The 18,275-nt window shown below is 40.3% G+C and overlaps 1 protein-coding gene across 1 annotated transcript in view; it reads right to left on the bottom strand.

The window, feature by feature from the left end:
• The window catches only part of dpy19l3 (dpy-19 like C-mannosyltransferase 3), a 62,021-nt gene extending 58,688 nt beyond the window's left edge, over positions 1–3,333 (bottom strand). The window contains exon 1 of the mRNA XM_069660955.1: positions 3,010–3,333. Within this exon, the coding sequence (XP_069517056.1) occupies positions 3,010–3,333 (324 nt within the window). The remainder of the gene's footprint in view (positions 1–3,009) is intronic.
• Between the last annotated feature and the right edge of the window lie 14,942 nt (positions 3,334–18,275).

An 18,275-nucleotide genomic window follows, 5' to 3' on the forward strand; every position in this document is an offset into this window, starting at 1 on the left:
TATGAAACCAGGCACTTGAATTCTCTGTAATATGGAAAACAGATATCCTAACCTTGGCAAGACATGACAGAAATGGAGGAGGATGGAGGCAAAGCAGCTAATACACTCGTAATCCCCAACAATAACAATACTACAAGACAGTTAACAGTGTGTGTGTGTGTGTGTGTGTGTGTGTGTGCGTGTGTGTGTGTGTGCGTGTGTGCGTGCGTGCGTGCGTGCGTGCGTGCGTGCGTGCGTGCGTGCATGCTCAGAGGATGTCTTCTCTGGGGATTAGTGTTTCACTGCAGGGTAAAAACAAATAGTGACAAACAGTAAACAACCAGCTGCAGACTTTTAAGTCAATCATTTTTCCATCATGTTCAGTTTGTTGTAATAAAAGCTGTGCTTTACCAAAAAGGAATTCTGACTTTGATTGTATATATTGACATATTGATTATGTTGTAAAACTGAAAGTCAAATAGTTCTCCGACAGTTGAATGTGGAAAACCCAAAATATACTTACAAATAGCAGATTTGTGATTATTATTGCCATGCCATTATTGAGATCTTTTTCTAGTTATGTTTTATGATTACAGTTCAGCGCTTATAAAAACACCATAAATTGCTAAAAAAAAAAACCCACAATAAAGCCGCATTCAAATATACTCTGTACTTAAAATGTTTCATCTTCTAATCATCAACCATTTAATGTCCCAGTGTAGCCTGTGGGCCCGCCCTACAGGCACATGAACACAACTTAATTGAATGTAATAAGCCTTACTTCTAAGGGTACACCTAAATAACGTGATTTGGGGTTCTGTGATGCTGAACTCTCAACTCTCTCAAACATTATCAACTTTTAATTGAGTTTACATGCGTTGGTTTTATTTTTTCATTGATAAAGGCAAATGTTTGATCCTTTTCTCAGACTGTAAAAAAGTGCTATGATGTTGGAACAGGAACTGTAATAGTTAATATGCAGATCTCACTGTTGTGATGGCATACTCAGTTGTAAAAGACATAGAGGTGTGGTCTTTATACTGTAAACACTTATTTAAACTAATAATCTCAAAGATTTTCATTTATATAAATGTCTGTTAAGTCACTATTTATTGCTGAATGAGGTAACACAATGGTGCTTGAGCCTATGGCCCACTGATGAAAGCCTGCATTCGCAGTATTACAGACTGGGGGTCTGGTGTGACTTTCATGGAAAAAATCACAAACGACGCCCAGTTAGTGACGCGTTTTCCATCACCCAGCAGTGGTTGGTCTGCCAGAGAGGGTAGGACGTCACACATGCAACGCTGTCTGGATATCTGGGAGGTGTGCTCCCACAATTACCGTTTATCGCCATAGAGAACGAAGCTGAGATCTTCAAGATGACCACTTTAACCTAGATTTAAAGATCAGAACACCATTGCTTTCCTTAATGAAAGATTCTGGCCAATACACAGCCTTCCTCGTCATGTTACTCCAGATCTTGGTATCCTCTGATCATCATACCCAGTTTTGAGTTAGCTGACAGCCTTTGGTTCTTTACTTATCAAGGAGGATGAAAAATATGCAGGACCTGAAGCAACTAGACCTGAGTAACTACACACACCAGCAGTAGATAAAAATGTCCCACACTGACGCAGGTGTTCCCACCAGTTAGCTCAATTCATTGACCTGTTTTAAACCTTTCGCTGACTAATTCAGTGATAAGCAGCAGGGCTCTGAGTCCTGAGAGCACAGCAGGAGAACCATAACACAGAGAGAAACACTGTATATTTAACATTTATACACACATTTGGCTTTTCTTTGGGATTGTTCCTGGGCAGTGGAGAAAAAGCAGGAAGAAATAAAGAACTTCTCTAACGCTGACACTGTGAGCACAATGACAGTGCTGAATCTGAAAACAAAGTTAATAGGAAATAGATTGAGTTTCTTCACCCTTAGTACCCTCCATGGTCCACCCATCCAGGTATTCACATAATTCGTTTAATTAGAGTTCTTCCCAGGACATAGTGCTCATGTGCAGACTGAGCCTCGCTGACATCTCCCTGACTCTAATTAATTCTGTTTAACCTAAAATGGAGGAACAATACAGTCCAGTGACCTCAGCAACTCCCAGCATAGCTCCAGATACATCCCCTGCTCTTTAAAGTTAAACCGCTGTTAACTATTCTTTCACAGACACCTGTAGAGTGTTCTGCTTTCTAACATCACACATTGATGTAACAGACTTCGTAATCTCTTTATTCCTTAAGTAAAGCTAATGCAGAAGGGTGTTAAACCTGCATGCCTTCTAATGTCCAGCAGCAGTGGGTTTGAGGAAATACTTAGTTAAAAGTCATGAGTGGTCCTCTCTTTGTCCTGCCCTTAAGCCAAGCTGTGACATAACATGGTCTAAAATTGGCTGTCAACCAATCCAAGATGCTCTGCTACATCACAATGCTGGTATATCGCTGATCATATCTGAAAACAATTGTCAAACCAGATATCTCTAGAAATGTTATGTCTTATTCAATACTGTGATTTGTGGAAGGGAAACAATCAAACTGGGGATTGAACCACCAACCATGCAAGTACTGGACAAGCCAAGGCCAAGATCACAGCAGGTCACTGATGATTACTGGCATGTCAATTATGCCCTGCTCTGTGTGGAAAAACAGCCACTAGCTGACTTTTTCATTTCATTTCAAATCAGCAAAAAGATGTGGAGAAGTGAAAACCTAAAAAAACCTTATTATTTGAAGTATTAATCACTGTGTATCTGCCTGTTTAGTAACATAGAGCTACTATAAAGTTTTATACAAAAAAAATACAAAAGAAAAATACATACAATACACACACACACACACACACACACACACACTTACTCCTACTGTGAGCTGAGATTGGACCGCTGGGGGGTTTGACACTTTTTATTTGCACCGATTGATCCCCATGAAACTCAAACCACAAGCTGTTACAGAGAGTGAGAGCTTGTCTGCAGAGTGTGTGGTTAATTAAAGGTTCAAATTAAAACAGTATCATATCTCCTACCGTGAGCTGGGAGAACCACAGCAGATTCTCATGAATGGCGTTGACGCACCAGGCCTGAGTCAGGGCCAGCAGCCCAGCCAATAACACCCCTGCTGCCATGGAAAGACACTGTTGCCAAGGCCACTGGGGTAAAATGTCTGAACCGGAACAACAAGCGGATCCTCCCAGCAAAGAAACCCCCCCTTTACCCCCCTCTGGTGAGGCATTAGACCTTTCTTTGCCCCACATCTTGTTACTGCTGCATGTCCCTGGAGCTGGTGCATCTTGAAAAAGGCCCAAATTATGTTCAGGCTTGCTCAGCTTGACTCTCTTACGAAGCTCCATCGCCCCAAGAAGACGGAGATTATCAATAAATTGTTGGATCCTTTGATGAGCTGAATCCAGGTAGATAAACAGCATGCTTTTCAGATGAGCTATACAACTGATCCAAATCCATTACGGCGAAAAAATGTAAATGCGGTGTGTCTTCTCTTCTTGAAGTCGGTCCAAATAAATTAGCTTTTTAATCGCTTCAAGTTCCTTGCCAAAGGAAATATGCAAAAAGCTTTCTCAGAGGGATTGAGAAACTGATTTCCTTCCCAATCCTTCTTTTGAGTTAGCTGGAGGCAAACAAGCCTTGGCTTTTCACCAAGTGCGCTGATGAGATGGCTAATCCTCAGTTTAAATTAAGGTCAAAGAGAATAGGCCTGGTTAACAAGTTCACCCGTTGCTCATTACCATGAAAGCTAGTTCACTCCTCAGAAGGCACCGATGCTCCTCTCTCCGTTTCTCTGTTACCAAATTTCTCTTTAATGGTCTCTCAGAAAGTCCCATCTCTCTGATGTGGTGCTTGAAGAATCCAAGCGGGGGTCCGTCCAGCATTGGTATGCCTTCCTCTTCCCCCTACTTTACGTCTCCCAGAGCCAAAACACAGACTAACCTCTACCTCCCCTGAACTCCAACGGAGACTTTGAAACAAAAAGCAATCTTTCTCCACATATCAGCCGCTGAGTTTGAAGAGAAGAGCAAATAAAGAGACTGAGCCACAGTAAGTCTGCAAACAACAGGATGGGCTGTAGATCATCGGAGCAGCCAGGGGGAGGGAAAGAAAGAAAAGAGAGTTGACTACTGGTGACCTCTTGTCTATAAAAACACACATGCACACAGGAAAAGAAAAAGATGGAGTGGGGGTGGAGAGCAGCGGGGGAACATTTTGGAACATCATTTGGAAAATGCGGGGAATTTGTTAGAGGGTTTGTGGATCTGGAAGCAGCGACAAGCTGTGAGCACATGTCTGAAATAAACTCCATTAGGCAGTGGGACCAATGTGGACATGACTTCACACCTGATGAATTCATGATGCCAGATTAAACCAACTGTCTCCCTGCATGCGTAAGAGGAGGACTGGTGATAATAAGCAGAGTGGGGGGGGTGGGTGCGTCAGAGAAAGAGAAGCTTGTAAACCCTCCACATTCTGTAACCTCAGGCTCATACTGCTGCCACACTCCCTCTACAATACAGTGGGTGAGGGTATTAAATAATGTTAAACAACAGCTTCCTAATGCACTGTAAACACTCTGATACCATCAGTCATGCCGGGTCAAGTCAGCGGCAACAACTATGTACAAACTCAAAGCAGGCAGAATTCCCGAACTAAGAAATTACTTTTCAGCATGTTTCACGGTGCTTTCCATCCTACATGGCCTGGACACACAGTACAGCGTGTGTGTGTGTGTGTGTGTGTGTGTGTGTGTGTGACAGTAAGTGGATGAGTGAAAGTAAGGGAGAGAAAGACCTCTGAAGCATCCAAAGGTGCGTTTGCTGCACACTACATCATTTCTCTGTAATCTTTCTTCTTTCCTTTTGGCCCAGCGTCCCTCCTGAGACCGCAGTTTTGTACCTTAGGACTGAGATCTTTTTAAGAACAGTTTCCAAAGTGAATAATTATGAAAGCATTGGCATTATGTAGGAAAACAGAAAAAGGAAATACATGCCCACAAACTAAGGGAATAAGAGAAAGAAGACAGCTATGGCCTCTTAACCTCTCTGTGATCACTTAGAGTAAATGTATACAGTAGATCCATAGACCGTACAGAAGAAGTGGTCGTAGCCATCATGAAGCGTATTAATTTGTGGACTGTTCTGAAGCCTCAAGTTTGGGATTTTTGCTCTTGCCATCTATCCTTGTTGACAGGTCGCTGTTGAAGCAACTTGTCAATCAAATGATCACATGCACGCCCTGAAGCCTGTCCTGCTTTATTGTCTATTTTCTCTTAATGGAACCATAATTTTACTACATGATCATCAGGGAAATTCTGACCAGTCAGTGAGCACTTTCCTCGCGCATCGAAACTTTTGGTCTGCTGGTAAAAGCTGCCGTGTGAACACAAACCCAACCGGAGGCAAAACGCAACATTCGGCTCAAACAAACAGATTTTAGTTGTGAAATGACCCTGGATCAGTGATTGAGACTGTAAACTTATTAGGACAAAGTTACTGAGGTAATAAGCTGCTGCCTTACAGTCAGACCTCTATTTGCAACCAATGAAGTCGCCCCCTGTTGGCCACTAGAAAAAATGCAGGTTAAAGGAACTTGGCTTCACTTTTCAAACACGGAGGCTAATCCACTTCCTATATAAAGTATAGTCTATGAGCAGAACAGCCAGACAGATGTCATCAAACCCAGTGCTTTGCTGGATGATGGCAAAAGTAAAGCTAAACTGAACTTTTGCTGTGTTTTCCTATTGGAGCCCTTTGTGCCAGCTCTCTGGCACGGTCAACACATTGGCCTCTTTTAGATGAATGTGATAGCTGCTTTAATGTGCGTCTTAATGCTGTTTAAGGGCCTGGTTAATGTGAAAATAACTATTTCGTACATGTTGTCCGACCACACGGGAAAGCAAAAGTCTTAATACCTGGTACAAACAGCCAAATTGGACGGGGGAGCGAACAGGCAGGCATCGCTGAGATGGGTCAGACTCCATGCTCAGATTTATCCAGCTCTGTGTGAACACTGTCTGAGACTTTTATAGCATAAACAGAAGGGAACACTTCACACACATGCACACACACACACACACACACACACGCACATCCACATATGCGTGCAATGTGAGATGATGTCAGCCAGGAGTCCACTTGTGTGGGAACATTTCGGGGAAATGTTCGCCAGGCCTGTAAAGTGACCTGCATTTATTATGAATGGAAGCATCTGTCTGACTCTTCCTTTCACACACACACACACACACACACACACACACACACACACACACACACACACACACACACACACACACACACACACACACAAGCAGAAAGAAGCCAGCACAGGACCACAAATAGTGTCCGTACGGATTCCAGTCAATTAACTAGATGAGCTGCTTCTGTGTCTCTGTGACACAAACCTCACCAATTATCCTGCACAGATTACCTCTATGTGGGTCAAGACACAACAAACACACACACACGAGAAGCCACCTGGCTGCCGACCGCTCAGTTGTTTTGTTTGACTCCTTACTTTCTCTTCTGTTCCACACAAAAGGGAAAGTTAATTATGTGATTAGAATAATGTTTCTACCAAAATGTAACAATGAAACTGTTTGCTATGTTGTATGGTTGTATGGTCCCTTTGCGGAGAAAACAAGTAACACCAAAATGTTGAAGTATATTAAGGATTTAATCCGAACTCTGATATTTTTCCAAACCTAAACATTTCTGATTTTATACACGCTACTATATTATATATACTATATATATATATACTGCTATAAAACTATTTTATCATGGTTTTATCATTAAGCACCAAGAGATCTGCTATGGTTAGGCATATATACAGTATCTTTCCATCTCAGAGGATGTCATACAAATGTAGATACATGGTCCACAATCCACTTACTTAAAGCCCTTGTGAGGAGTTTTTTGGTGGTTATGAAACTGAAATTAATTTGGATTAGTCTATATGACCAACAAAAGCAAACCAGACCATCAGTGACAAGACTGATTATTTCTGTACAGTTATTTTTAATGCCTGAAACTGCTGGCGGGGGTAGGTGTCAGACGAAGCGATTAACTGCACACTGGCACCAAAATCAACACAAACTGAAAGTTCCTAACAGGAGATTTAACAATCCAGATATAATTGAATCAACATGTTCAAAGTTAAAATTGCAAAAGAATTAAACAGAGTTTGATGCTTCAATTACAGTTTGAAATATATGGTATCAATGTCTAAACAAGGAAACTTTCTTGCAGATGCACATTTGAGGGCGTAGGTTTCAAGGTATGTAACATCAGTTAGCTACACTCAGTAGGTGATTGATTTCAACATCTTGACCCATGTAAATACCGTTGAACATCTGACCTAGGGGAAATAATATTGCTGAGGAAAATAACCTCTGAAAGATCCCCTTGAAGTGTCAAATTAAGAGGATATTGAGCTGGGCAACAGAAAGCTGCAAACAAAATACACTTCTTTCATTGCTAGCTGCTAATGCTAGCTTCCTCCAAGTAAGCTTAGCGTCAGTGCTCATGTGACATTTGTTATGTTTGTGTTGCCTGTACTATATTAAAGGCAAAGTTTAACACAAAAGCACAACAAGTAATAAAGAAGCTAAGAAAGATTAGTTTTTGACTGCCATATTGAATCATTTTTGAACACAGTTTGGTTGTGATCTGTTTTTTTTAAAGCTCCCGAGTTTTTTACTGGTTATAAAACAGACTGAAACTAATTTTTTTTTATTATAGATTATAGGACTTACAAAAGCAAACCAGACCATCAGTGACATGACTGATTATTTCTATACAGTTATTTAGTACCTAAAACTGCTGGCAGGGGGTAGGTGTCAGATAAAGCGATTAACTGCACACTGCTTTTGTTTACATTTTCCTGGGCAAACATTTAAAGTGAGTGATACATATGACTTAAAGAAAGCTGGATGAGATTTTTTTGTTAAAAACCACCACTTAAGCATGTACAGGACAAAATCCGCTAAGAGATAAGAGGTACGGTTTTGTCCACAGGGGGCGCCAAATTCAAGACAAACTGAAAGTTCCTCACAGCAGCTTTAATGAAATGGACATAAATCTGACTGTTGCATCAGTTTTCCGTTAGGCATACATGGCAGTTAAACCTCACACACCTCGCCATGGTACAATCCTTTAGAATTAACCTTTTTTACATAAATCCTTCATCACATGCAAACCACCCAACATGAGACAAAACCAGGCCACACTAGGTGACCTGTATTCCTTGCCTGGGTTGACTCACAGATCTACCAAAACAAATGACTATTACTGCGCTGCTAAATCAGGCAAAAACAACAAACAGCAGCCGTCTTCATTTACATTTTGCCCCAGTTCTGACTCTGACAGAGCAATCTGTTCTGCCATGTCAACCAGATTAAAATCTGCTATGTATATCTCAGTCTGAACCACGGTGTTGGGGAGGCTTTGGAGGTGGGATTTAAATAACAGCAGATCTGGCAGGGCACAATGTTCTGTTGCTGTAACACTGAACAGACCATAAAAAGGACTGTGAAACCACCAGTTTCCAGTCGTGTTTCAGGACTTCATATGGTTCATTTAACAAGCCTGAAAATCAACCCTCTGCAACGCACGGAAAAACAATCATCCCTTTTCAGGATGAAGTGTTTATGACGTGTCTGCATGCCATGTTACGGAGAAATCTGGATCAGAAGGCTAGCTGATTGGCACTCATGTGGAAGCTACATTTCCTCTTGAGATAAGCAGAGAATTTGAGTGGAATGTTTTAGCTCTTAAATGTTAAAACCATGAGACACTTTCCATCTTAAAAATCCACATCTGTGACGTGGTTGATGACTCTTACACATGGATGTCAAATCCTGAGATAACCTCCATAAAAAGTGTCAGGTACATTAATTCAACCATCACTGCTGCTTCTTAACAAGTGCCTCATAAAAGAGTTAAAAGAGTCTGTGTGTTTTCAACATTTCCAGATATGGATTGGAAATACTTAAATCATCAGTGAGACATACAGCCAAAAGATTATAGATCTTATTACACCACTGAGACATCTACAGGAAATGTGCATTATGTTCCATAATCAGTGGACAATTTTTTAGGTATGATTCACCATGAATGTTTTTAAAATGGGTTGTTGACATTTGCAACTACAGTAGACAGCAACACTGATTTTCTGATGTTAGAACACTTTCAAAAATCTGCCAAAATAAATTTGTGCTGCTAAAGGCAATTAACAAAGTAGTATATCCCCAACTGTTAAGACAAAGGTTTAATAAATCATTAAAAATAATCAACTTTCCTACACTGACTAAACTAATGGCTCACATTGAGAGATCATAAATGAGACACACTGCTTGAGCTGATGTCGGTCTGTTAACAACATTAAGTCCCTGATAGAAACCACATAACACTATTTAATGGAGACCATTTCATAGCTGAATGCTGGACCATTGCTTTCACTGCAATAGATCTTTTTTCTTCCACCACACATTTGACTTCTAGCAGGAAATATGACGGCATCCAAAGATGCTGACAGTGAAGCAGTTAATTGGTCTATTTTGATATCTAAACCTGTGCTTGTCAAAATGTCTTCCAAATATTTCATTGGCTGATAATGTAAATTACACAACAGTAAGCTCCATGAGTGCTGAGTGCAGACCCTTAACTACGTATATCACTCTGCAGACAGCCAGGCGTTGTGTAGTTTAATTAACATTATAGCAAACAGAGTTTGTCTAAATTGATCAAGCTGGTACCTCAGAATCACACAGGCCACCAAAGCAACTGTCAGCAGACTCTTAATTCACTGGTTGGAAACATACAATTAAACTGACATAAAACAAAGTAGCTGGTTTGCTGAAACCTGTAGACACACACAATGTAGCAAGAGTGCAGGAGAATGTTTGTGTTGCTTGGTAACAGTCCAGTTCCGGAACTGGTCCTGTTGGTGGAGCCATAATGAAACATTAAATAAACCAAAAGTAATGATCTGTTCTTCCTTATACTTTTTACTACTATGCCTCTTGTAGAACTTTTGAATAAAAGCAATATCACACAAAAGGTTGTATGTGTTGTGCCAAAGAGACTTCAAAAAACCTTACATTTACTTCTGAGTCTGTTTTAACCCTTACCTCTGCCCCACTGACTCTTCACAAGCTGTTTCCACAGAGTTTAAGGAAAAAGAAATAGCTAGTCCTGTAGATTGTATAAGGGTCTTTACCTTGATGTTGGAGAACCACAGGTCGTTCTCATGTAGTGTTGCCATGTAGATACAGCACAGCAGGCCGAGACCAACAGACACAGACCAACCGACTGACGTCCAGATTATTGCCCCCCATGACCAATCACCTGCAGAAGAGTAAAGTGTAATTGAAGTTGTTGCTGTCAAGTGAAACTTTAATATTGTAAAAAAAAAAAAAAAAAAAAATAGCCAACATAACATGATTAATACTTTCCATTAAAGGCTTCTACACAGACAGTTTGAGATGTCTCAGTAGGAGAAGCACACATGCAAGTAATAACATTAATGATGACTGTTCCAATTAGCTGTTTCAGGGCCCAGGTATTGTGCAGGTGCAGAGTTATGTGATACTAAAGGGATGCACAATATGCATTTTTTCAGCCAAAAGCAGCAATCATTCCATGCATTTTTTTGTAAATTAAAAAGAAGTTTACTTTATGCCTTTACTTTATGCACAACTAAGAGTAAGAAAGTCTAAGATGAAGTGAGCGGTTGGATATGATTTAATACCAGTGTGCCAGAGCTCTCTAAACTTTAGCAGAACATGTATTTCAAATTGCAATCATTCTGTCCCTTTTGTTCCTGTGAAACTGTCAAAAACATCCGCACAGGCCAAGACATGTTGTCACAGTAATGTTAACCACGAAGTCTGACTGTGCTCTGCAGGACAAATCATCTAAGGGCTCCATATCTTCTTTACTCAGGCTCCTTTACGGCAATATGTTGTGGGGGAAACATTTATATTTTATACAGTAGGTGCATATCGGACTAAACAGATAAATAATTGGGCCGATTTATTTCGTGCCCCCTAGCTATCCTCAAACGAGCCTGTATGCATGTTGTCCGACCACGTCAGAAATCAAATGTGCCCAAACCTGTTCTGAATGGTTACAGTTATGGGGGGAGTGAAAAGCGTATCATCATAGGAAATACAGGGATAAATACAGGGATAAATACAGGGATAAATACAGGGATAACGGAGTACTTTTTCAGACAGTGTGTCATAAAGGACATTCATAGTGTTGCAACTTGTTTGTTCCCATGAAAAGTGACAGAAATGGCACTTTGTTGGTTTTAGAAAGATACAGAGATGCCTGGACTCCAGAAAGGTGCAGGAAGGACTTTCTTATTTGACCATCCAACAAGACTTTCTGAGGACCCACACTGGCAATGTCTGTCATGGCTTACTGAGAAAATGTGACAGAGCCATCGTTCATGTCATTACTAACACCTGTGCTTGAGAAGTCAAAATGTCTGCTATCAACTGTTAAAAGGGCCTGTTGTTCCTCCTCTGTCTCTACATTGTGGAGCATTAAACCCTTTTAACAACAAACATTTTGGTTTGTCAGAGCAGTGAAAGCACATTAAGTTAAAGCATTTAGCATTAAGTGCTGTAGAAAGCCAAATGATTGAGTCACCATGCAAAATACCAGGTTGGTTTATGTTACGGGGGTACAGGTGAAATCAGGTTATTCATGTAATATAAATTATTGAAAAAATATGTCATCTGTGAAATGCAGAGAACGGCTTAGAAAATGTCAGTTCCATATGTCTGAACGCTCTGAGGATGCAACTCAGTTCAAACTATCACATCAGGTGTAATAGCACTTGATTAAAACCATACTGAGAACTTAATTTCCCAACCTGCCCCCACAGCACGTCAGAGGTCAGGTATAGATACAGAGCACTGGCCCTGGACATGGATCTGGCTCAAGGACTCTGCAGCAGGGTGAATGCCTGCCAGCCATCATCACTCCTCCATCAACTTCCTGCTGTCACTAGACCATGTGCATATAAACTGTGTATGAAAATGAGCCCAGCTGGGCGGGAGGAGGGTTCACTCACTGTGCAGGATCCTCTCTGGATGATGATCAGAGCAACAGTTGGACTGCTGGGACTGAAACTCTGCACCGAGAGGGGGCTCCTTCCCCTTGCTGCCCTTCCTCTGACGCAGGGCTGTCATGTTGAAACTCTGCAACCAGATGGAGGAGTGAGTCTGATGATAACACACACAGATATGATGCAAGCAAGTAAAAACACACAGACAGCGTGTGCAATAGTGCACCCTCAGCCAAAACAAACACTATGGATGCACAATATTATCGGCGCGTTATCGGTATCTGCCGATATGTTCTGCCGATAAAACGCTTTAATTATGCGTAAATGCTCTAAGATTCCTTAAAAAAGCGTGCCAAATATTTATTTTATTTGTTTTGAGGTATTTTTTTCTATTTGTTTAATGTTACATACTAATAAATATGGCATTTTGTACATAACCTAAGTTTAAGTAGTTTTCTTAAATTGCCCAGTGAATGTGTTCATTGTAAAAAAATCACTGTATTATGTTATTTCTGCATCTGCCAATGGGTCACTACAATAAGAGTAGGCATGATATCAAATTCACTACAGGGGAGACAATGTTCTCTGCAATGAGGTGGAAAAAAACACGCGCCTAATATATCGGTATCTTAATCAGCAAAAAGAGTTGGAAAATATCGGCATATCAGATACCGGCAAAACATCCAATATCGTGCGTCCCTAGCCTGCACCACTGCTTGTTTTCCTCCTCTGTCTGCAGCCTTTCATTCAGTCAGACATGATAGATGGGATGGACAGGCCTGCTCACAGCGGCATTTCCTGCTCACGCTGCTGCCAAAATTACGTGAAACATCACCTCCCATCTATCGACACTACGACTGCACAAATAGATTACCGGATTTAGGGTTACTCCAACCATAACAGCAATTGCACATGTCTCTAATACAACCTATGGATATTACAATAAGTGATGCGGATAGTGATACACAGACTAGCACAAAGTACGGTAATGCAGGTTTAAACTCGCACTGTGTACTCAGCACGGACACACTTCTATTGCGTATCATGATGAATGGGCATTTTGAATGAAGGCGCAGACCCGTTATGGACGCCAGCATTTCTTTCAGTCTTGACAGCAACAAAGACGGTACATTTACAAGCCTCACCCTCCTTCCTCTACAGCAGCGGCTGGTAGGATGGTCCGACGGCTCTCCTCTACCTCCCCCCTCTCCCTCTCTCTCTCTCTCTCTCTCCCTTGTTCTCTCTATCTACCTCGCTCTTTCATTTTCCTCTCCTCTTTTTTTTTTTTTTTTTTTTTACCTCCAGTTAAAATTCATCGGTCAGCTTCTTACCGCACTGTCTGACAACGGGACAACACCGGAACAAGAGAGAGCATGCCTTCAAAATAAAAGCACAAGATTAGCACTTTTTATGAAATGTTTGAGAAAGAAATGCGCCGGTGGAGACAGTATATTATTAAAACCCCAAAGCAGGCCTGCTATCTATATGTTAAACCGGAGGATATCTTATCATCATAAACTGGAGGATATATAGTCATTTTAATAGCCAATGTTGCAGTTATTTTTATTTTTATTCTATCTTAATTTTATTTTTATTTAATTTTCAATCAATAAAGTATTTATCTATCTGATAATATGCCTAAATGAAAAAGGTGACTGAATATCAAGAGTCGTTCGTGTTCACAAGGATATAGTTAATGGTACTGGAGGAGATAACTAGGCAGTCTTCTTTTATCTAACTGGAGTCAAAGACATAAAATAACAGCAATTAAATATACGATTAAAATGTAGCCTAACACAAATATAGAATATGATGAAATATTGTGGTAGTTAAATTTGAGGTAGCTTTATTTGGATAGTACATTTTAAACACAGAGGCAAGATACAGTGCTTTACATAGACATAGAAATGGCAAACAAAAGCAATAAATATTTAAAAACAATGAAAATGAAACAATGAGGGGTAAAAATGGTAAAATCAAAAAAGCTGAATAAAATGTATTGGTAAAAATTTGTTAAATTGAAATAAAAATAAAACTATATTTTGTACATATCCCCATGTAAGTAAACGTCCTCAACAAACAACAATACATCCAAAACTCAGCTGCCCATCTGCTCACCCACTCTCGCACCTGCTCCTACACATAAGAGTCCTTTAACCCCTCCTGGCTCCCCATTCATCATAGAATCCAGTTCAAAATCCTTCTCATTAATTATAGGTCCCTCCACAATAGCCCCCTCCTACCTCACTGACCTCCTTCACCAATACACTCCCACCTGTGACCTCAGATCCACCGACGCCAACCTCCTTACCCTTCTCACCCAATCCAAGCACCAGACCTGGGGGGGAACAGAGCCTTCTCTTTTGCTGCCACCTCCCTCTGGAACACTCTCCCCCAACACCTCAGACACTCCCCTCTTTCAAAACTGCTACTCAAAACCCACCTATTTAAATCTGCTTTTAATCTGTGACCCCTCATTATGTTATTGTTGTAATCGTCTTCTTTTTTATACATACATATTTAACTGTAATTTTTGCACCTTAATTGTTTTATACTGTTTATTGCTTATTGTCTTTGCTATTGTTTTTAACATGTAAAGTGTCTTTGAGTACTTTTTAAAGCGCTTTATGAATAAAATTTATGATTATTATTATTATTTTTATTATTATGTCCAACAAAGGAAATAAAAGTGCTGTAGAGAAAAACAATCAATGAAAGGCACATGTAAACAGAAGATTTTTCTTTCAATTGGCTTTACACTCAAACAATCAAATGTGATGTGAACACAAAGGCTCTGCCTTGAAATCTACTTTAAAGATCTTGTAATTTTTTCTTTTTTTGTGACACTGTTTGAAAGGTGATAATTCAATATCTATAAATAAAACACCTGTAGTTACATTCAAGTTTAACACAACTGAAAAATACAACCTCAAGCTAATCCAATCTAAGCAGGTAAGGTCACTGAAGATAGAATATACATGTACAGTAGCTACTTTGTACTAGAAAGTGTGTATTTGTATGGCACCAAGTTCAAAGTGACATCCATTTATCAATTTGGTGTGAGTTAAGTGACAAAGTCAAGCTTGAGAGCTCAAGATTTAACAGCATTACAAGGGGGGATGAAGCTGTGCCTGAGCCCTGTAAATGCTGAGGTTTCATCTGCTACAGAATACAAAAGAGATGAGGATTTCCTAAAGAGGAAGATTTCTCTTCATCAACCTGGTTGCCTTGCCTCTGTGAGCAACTGTCAGTGTGTGGATCTTGTTGACCTCTCTGGACAAAGCAGTACATTTTATCTCTTTGCTGATCTTCTGTACATGTGTAAGTAGTGTTTTCTAGTTTTCTCGTCCTCCTAACCTTTAACAGTCAAACATACCACGCTCTGTAAATATTTGATGAGGAAAATGTAAACACAGGCCGTGCAAGCTGTAAAACGCTTTGTCTGACACTGACCTGGTGGCAGCCGTGATAGAAATAATCGAACTATATTGAAGTAATCAATCGTCTTCCTGCTGATCGTGTTTGCTTTAATAGGTCATAGAGGTAGTTTCAATCTGTTTCATAACCAGTTATAAAAACTCCATGACCATGCTGGTAGTGGACTTTTTTTCCACAGCACTGGGTCACAGTAAAGCCTTTTATTGTTCAACAGCAGAAGGACAGACCATAACTGACATTCATTATAGGATTCCTGGCTTTTAAGCTAGGCAGTCCAATGGTTGCTGTATGGTTGTAGGTTGACCAATCAAACTGGTTCTTGCTGCTGTAGTAGAAGGCAGACCTGTCCAACCTGACACGTTTTATCACAGATAACTCTGACAACAACAACAACAGTTGTGTTTTTTGAGGACTGCTGTTTTATGGGCACTGTTCACCTGTCCTCAGTTCTTGCACCAGGCTAAACGAAGCTAACTTTATCATAGTAGGCCATCATATGGACATTATGCAGATAGAGTTGTTGGGCATTGACATGAGGTTGGGGTCTTATCCTCCTTCTGGAAAACTTCAGGAATCGAACCGCCAACCTTCCAATTAAGAGATGACCAACTCCACCACTAAGCCACAGCCGCCCCATTTTATTTTGTTAATTTGTTATTGCATTTTAATGTTCTTAAAATCTGTACATAAACAATATTTGCATCCTATGTGTTAACTAAGGGAAATATTTTAGATACTTAAATCTGATGAGAAAACTGGAAAAGTGCTATGTAAGTACAGTCCATTTACCATATAGTTTCTGTAAGCAGATGGGTCTTTTGTGTATTCAACTTCTTTTTGGTTTGTGTTGAGGGTTACTACTTTAACAATGATGATTAAATAGCGACATACACTCAACACAATGTAAAACATCAAGGTCACACACTTTATCTAACAGTAAACTCTTATGAAGACCATCACTAGTGGAAACTGGTGTTTTTTTATGCCTCCTGAACAAGCCAGGTATAACTATTAAAGGCCTTTTTATTAAAACCTTAACACTGCACCTGCTCCTATAAGGATCTGATTGTGGCTTTCACCCTCACCTGTACTCTTTATAAAGATGTGGTTGTTTGATTGTATCCAATTTTTAAGAAAGCTAGAGCTTTTTCCTCGCCAGCTTTATGTCCTTCCTTATTTTTCAGTTTGAATGGGACAATCTTTTGGCTCCATCTTCCTTTTTAAAAGCTTTTTTCTACCCTATTTTTAGTGGTTGGTAAAGCAGCTATGGTTTGCAGTCTCTCTGCAGTCCCTCTCAGTAACACAGAGCTTCATGCTGTTTCAGCATGCTGTTTTGACTTTATGATTATGGTTTTCTGTCCCAAGTCGGGCCCTTCAGTGGATCACAGACTTCCTGACGAACAGGAAGTGGCATGTTAGGATAGAGAAAATTTCCTCGAGTACTCCAACAATCAGCACTGGCATCCTCCAAGGATGTGTGCTCACCCTACTGTTCTTTCTCCTCTGAACAAACGACTGCTAAAGGTCCAATGTGTAAGCCTTCAGCCTTCCCCATAGTATCATTATTATTTTTGCTGCTAATGCTAATAGTAGACCTGTTGACTTCAACTGTTACAATTACGATTACCTCAGCCTTTATCATTACTCTGCTTCTCTCGCTAATTTATTTATTTATTTATTTGTTTATTTAGCCAATCTTCACCCTATTCTACCACTATTATTGGCATTGTAACCATAAGTATGTGTCTGTTGTTGTTCATGTAACAAGGACATATGTTGTTGTGGTAACAAGAACATATGTTGTTGTTGCTCTCTTTGCCTGTCTCTATCCTGCATCTCCTTCTATCCCACTTTCGGCCCATCCAGTCGAGGCAGATGGCTGTTCAACATGAGTCTGGTTCTGCTCGAGGTTTCTGCCGGTTAAAAGGAAGTTTTTCCTTGCCAATGTGCCGAATTGCTAAGTGCTACTCATGGTGGATTCATGTTGGGCCTCTCTTTAAATAACTTAACAAAGAGTCGGTCTAGACCTGCTCTTTCTGTAAAGTGTCTCGAGATAACCCTGGTTATGATTTGGCGCTATACAAATAAAATTTGATTGATTGATTGATTGAAGAGGGGGATTTATTGGCAGAAATTTTTATATATTTGTAAGTATATTTTAATTAGTTTATAATCACTTGGATAAAATAATCTTTGGATTTTCCGTTCCTCAAAACGAGTTCTTTATTTCGGGAGCAGGTTCTCTTCTATGGAGTCTGCCATGTTGCACTACCATATTTCCATAAGGCTCATTCTTTACCACAACAGCCAGGATTCAGTCTCAACCCTTTCCTGTTTCCCTCCAGCTGTTCTATCATTCATAAAGCAGAAATGCCAAAAATGTCTTCCAATAAATTCTCCAGACTTGAGGAGGATCCGCCAACACTGCCCCCATGACCATTCTTAACAGTTGTGTGTCTGCTGTGGAAATTTTTCCCGGGTTTCTGGGATCCACATTCACCTAGGATCTGAAGTGGGCGTCCGACATTGACATTATTATCTGAAAAACCCAGCAGAGGATCTACTTCCTTCGCAGGCTGGAGAAGTGTAACCTAACGTGGGAGCATCTGTTTTAATTCTACACCACAATCTCCCAGTCTGTTCTCTGTACATCCATTACTGTCTTGTTTGGATTAACCACCATATAGGACAGCAACAGAGTACAACTGACAGTCAGCAGAAAGACAACATGTGACCAACCTGCCCTCTACGCAGAACTGTCTCTACA

Source organism: Semicossyphus pulcher, unplaced genomic scaffold (assembly GCF_022749685.1).
Source record: "Semicossyphus pulcher isolate SPU_LCO1_2020_fin unplaced genomic scaffold, fSemPul1.0.p SCAF_1, whole genome shotgun sequence".
Classification (NCBI taxonomy): domain Eukaryota; kingdom Metazoa; phylum Chordata; class Actinopteri; order Labriformes; family Labridae; genus Semicossyphus; species Semicossyphus pulcher.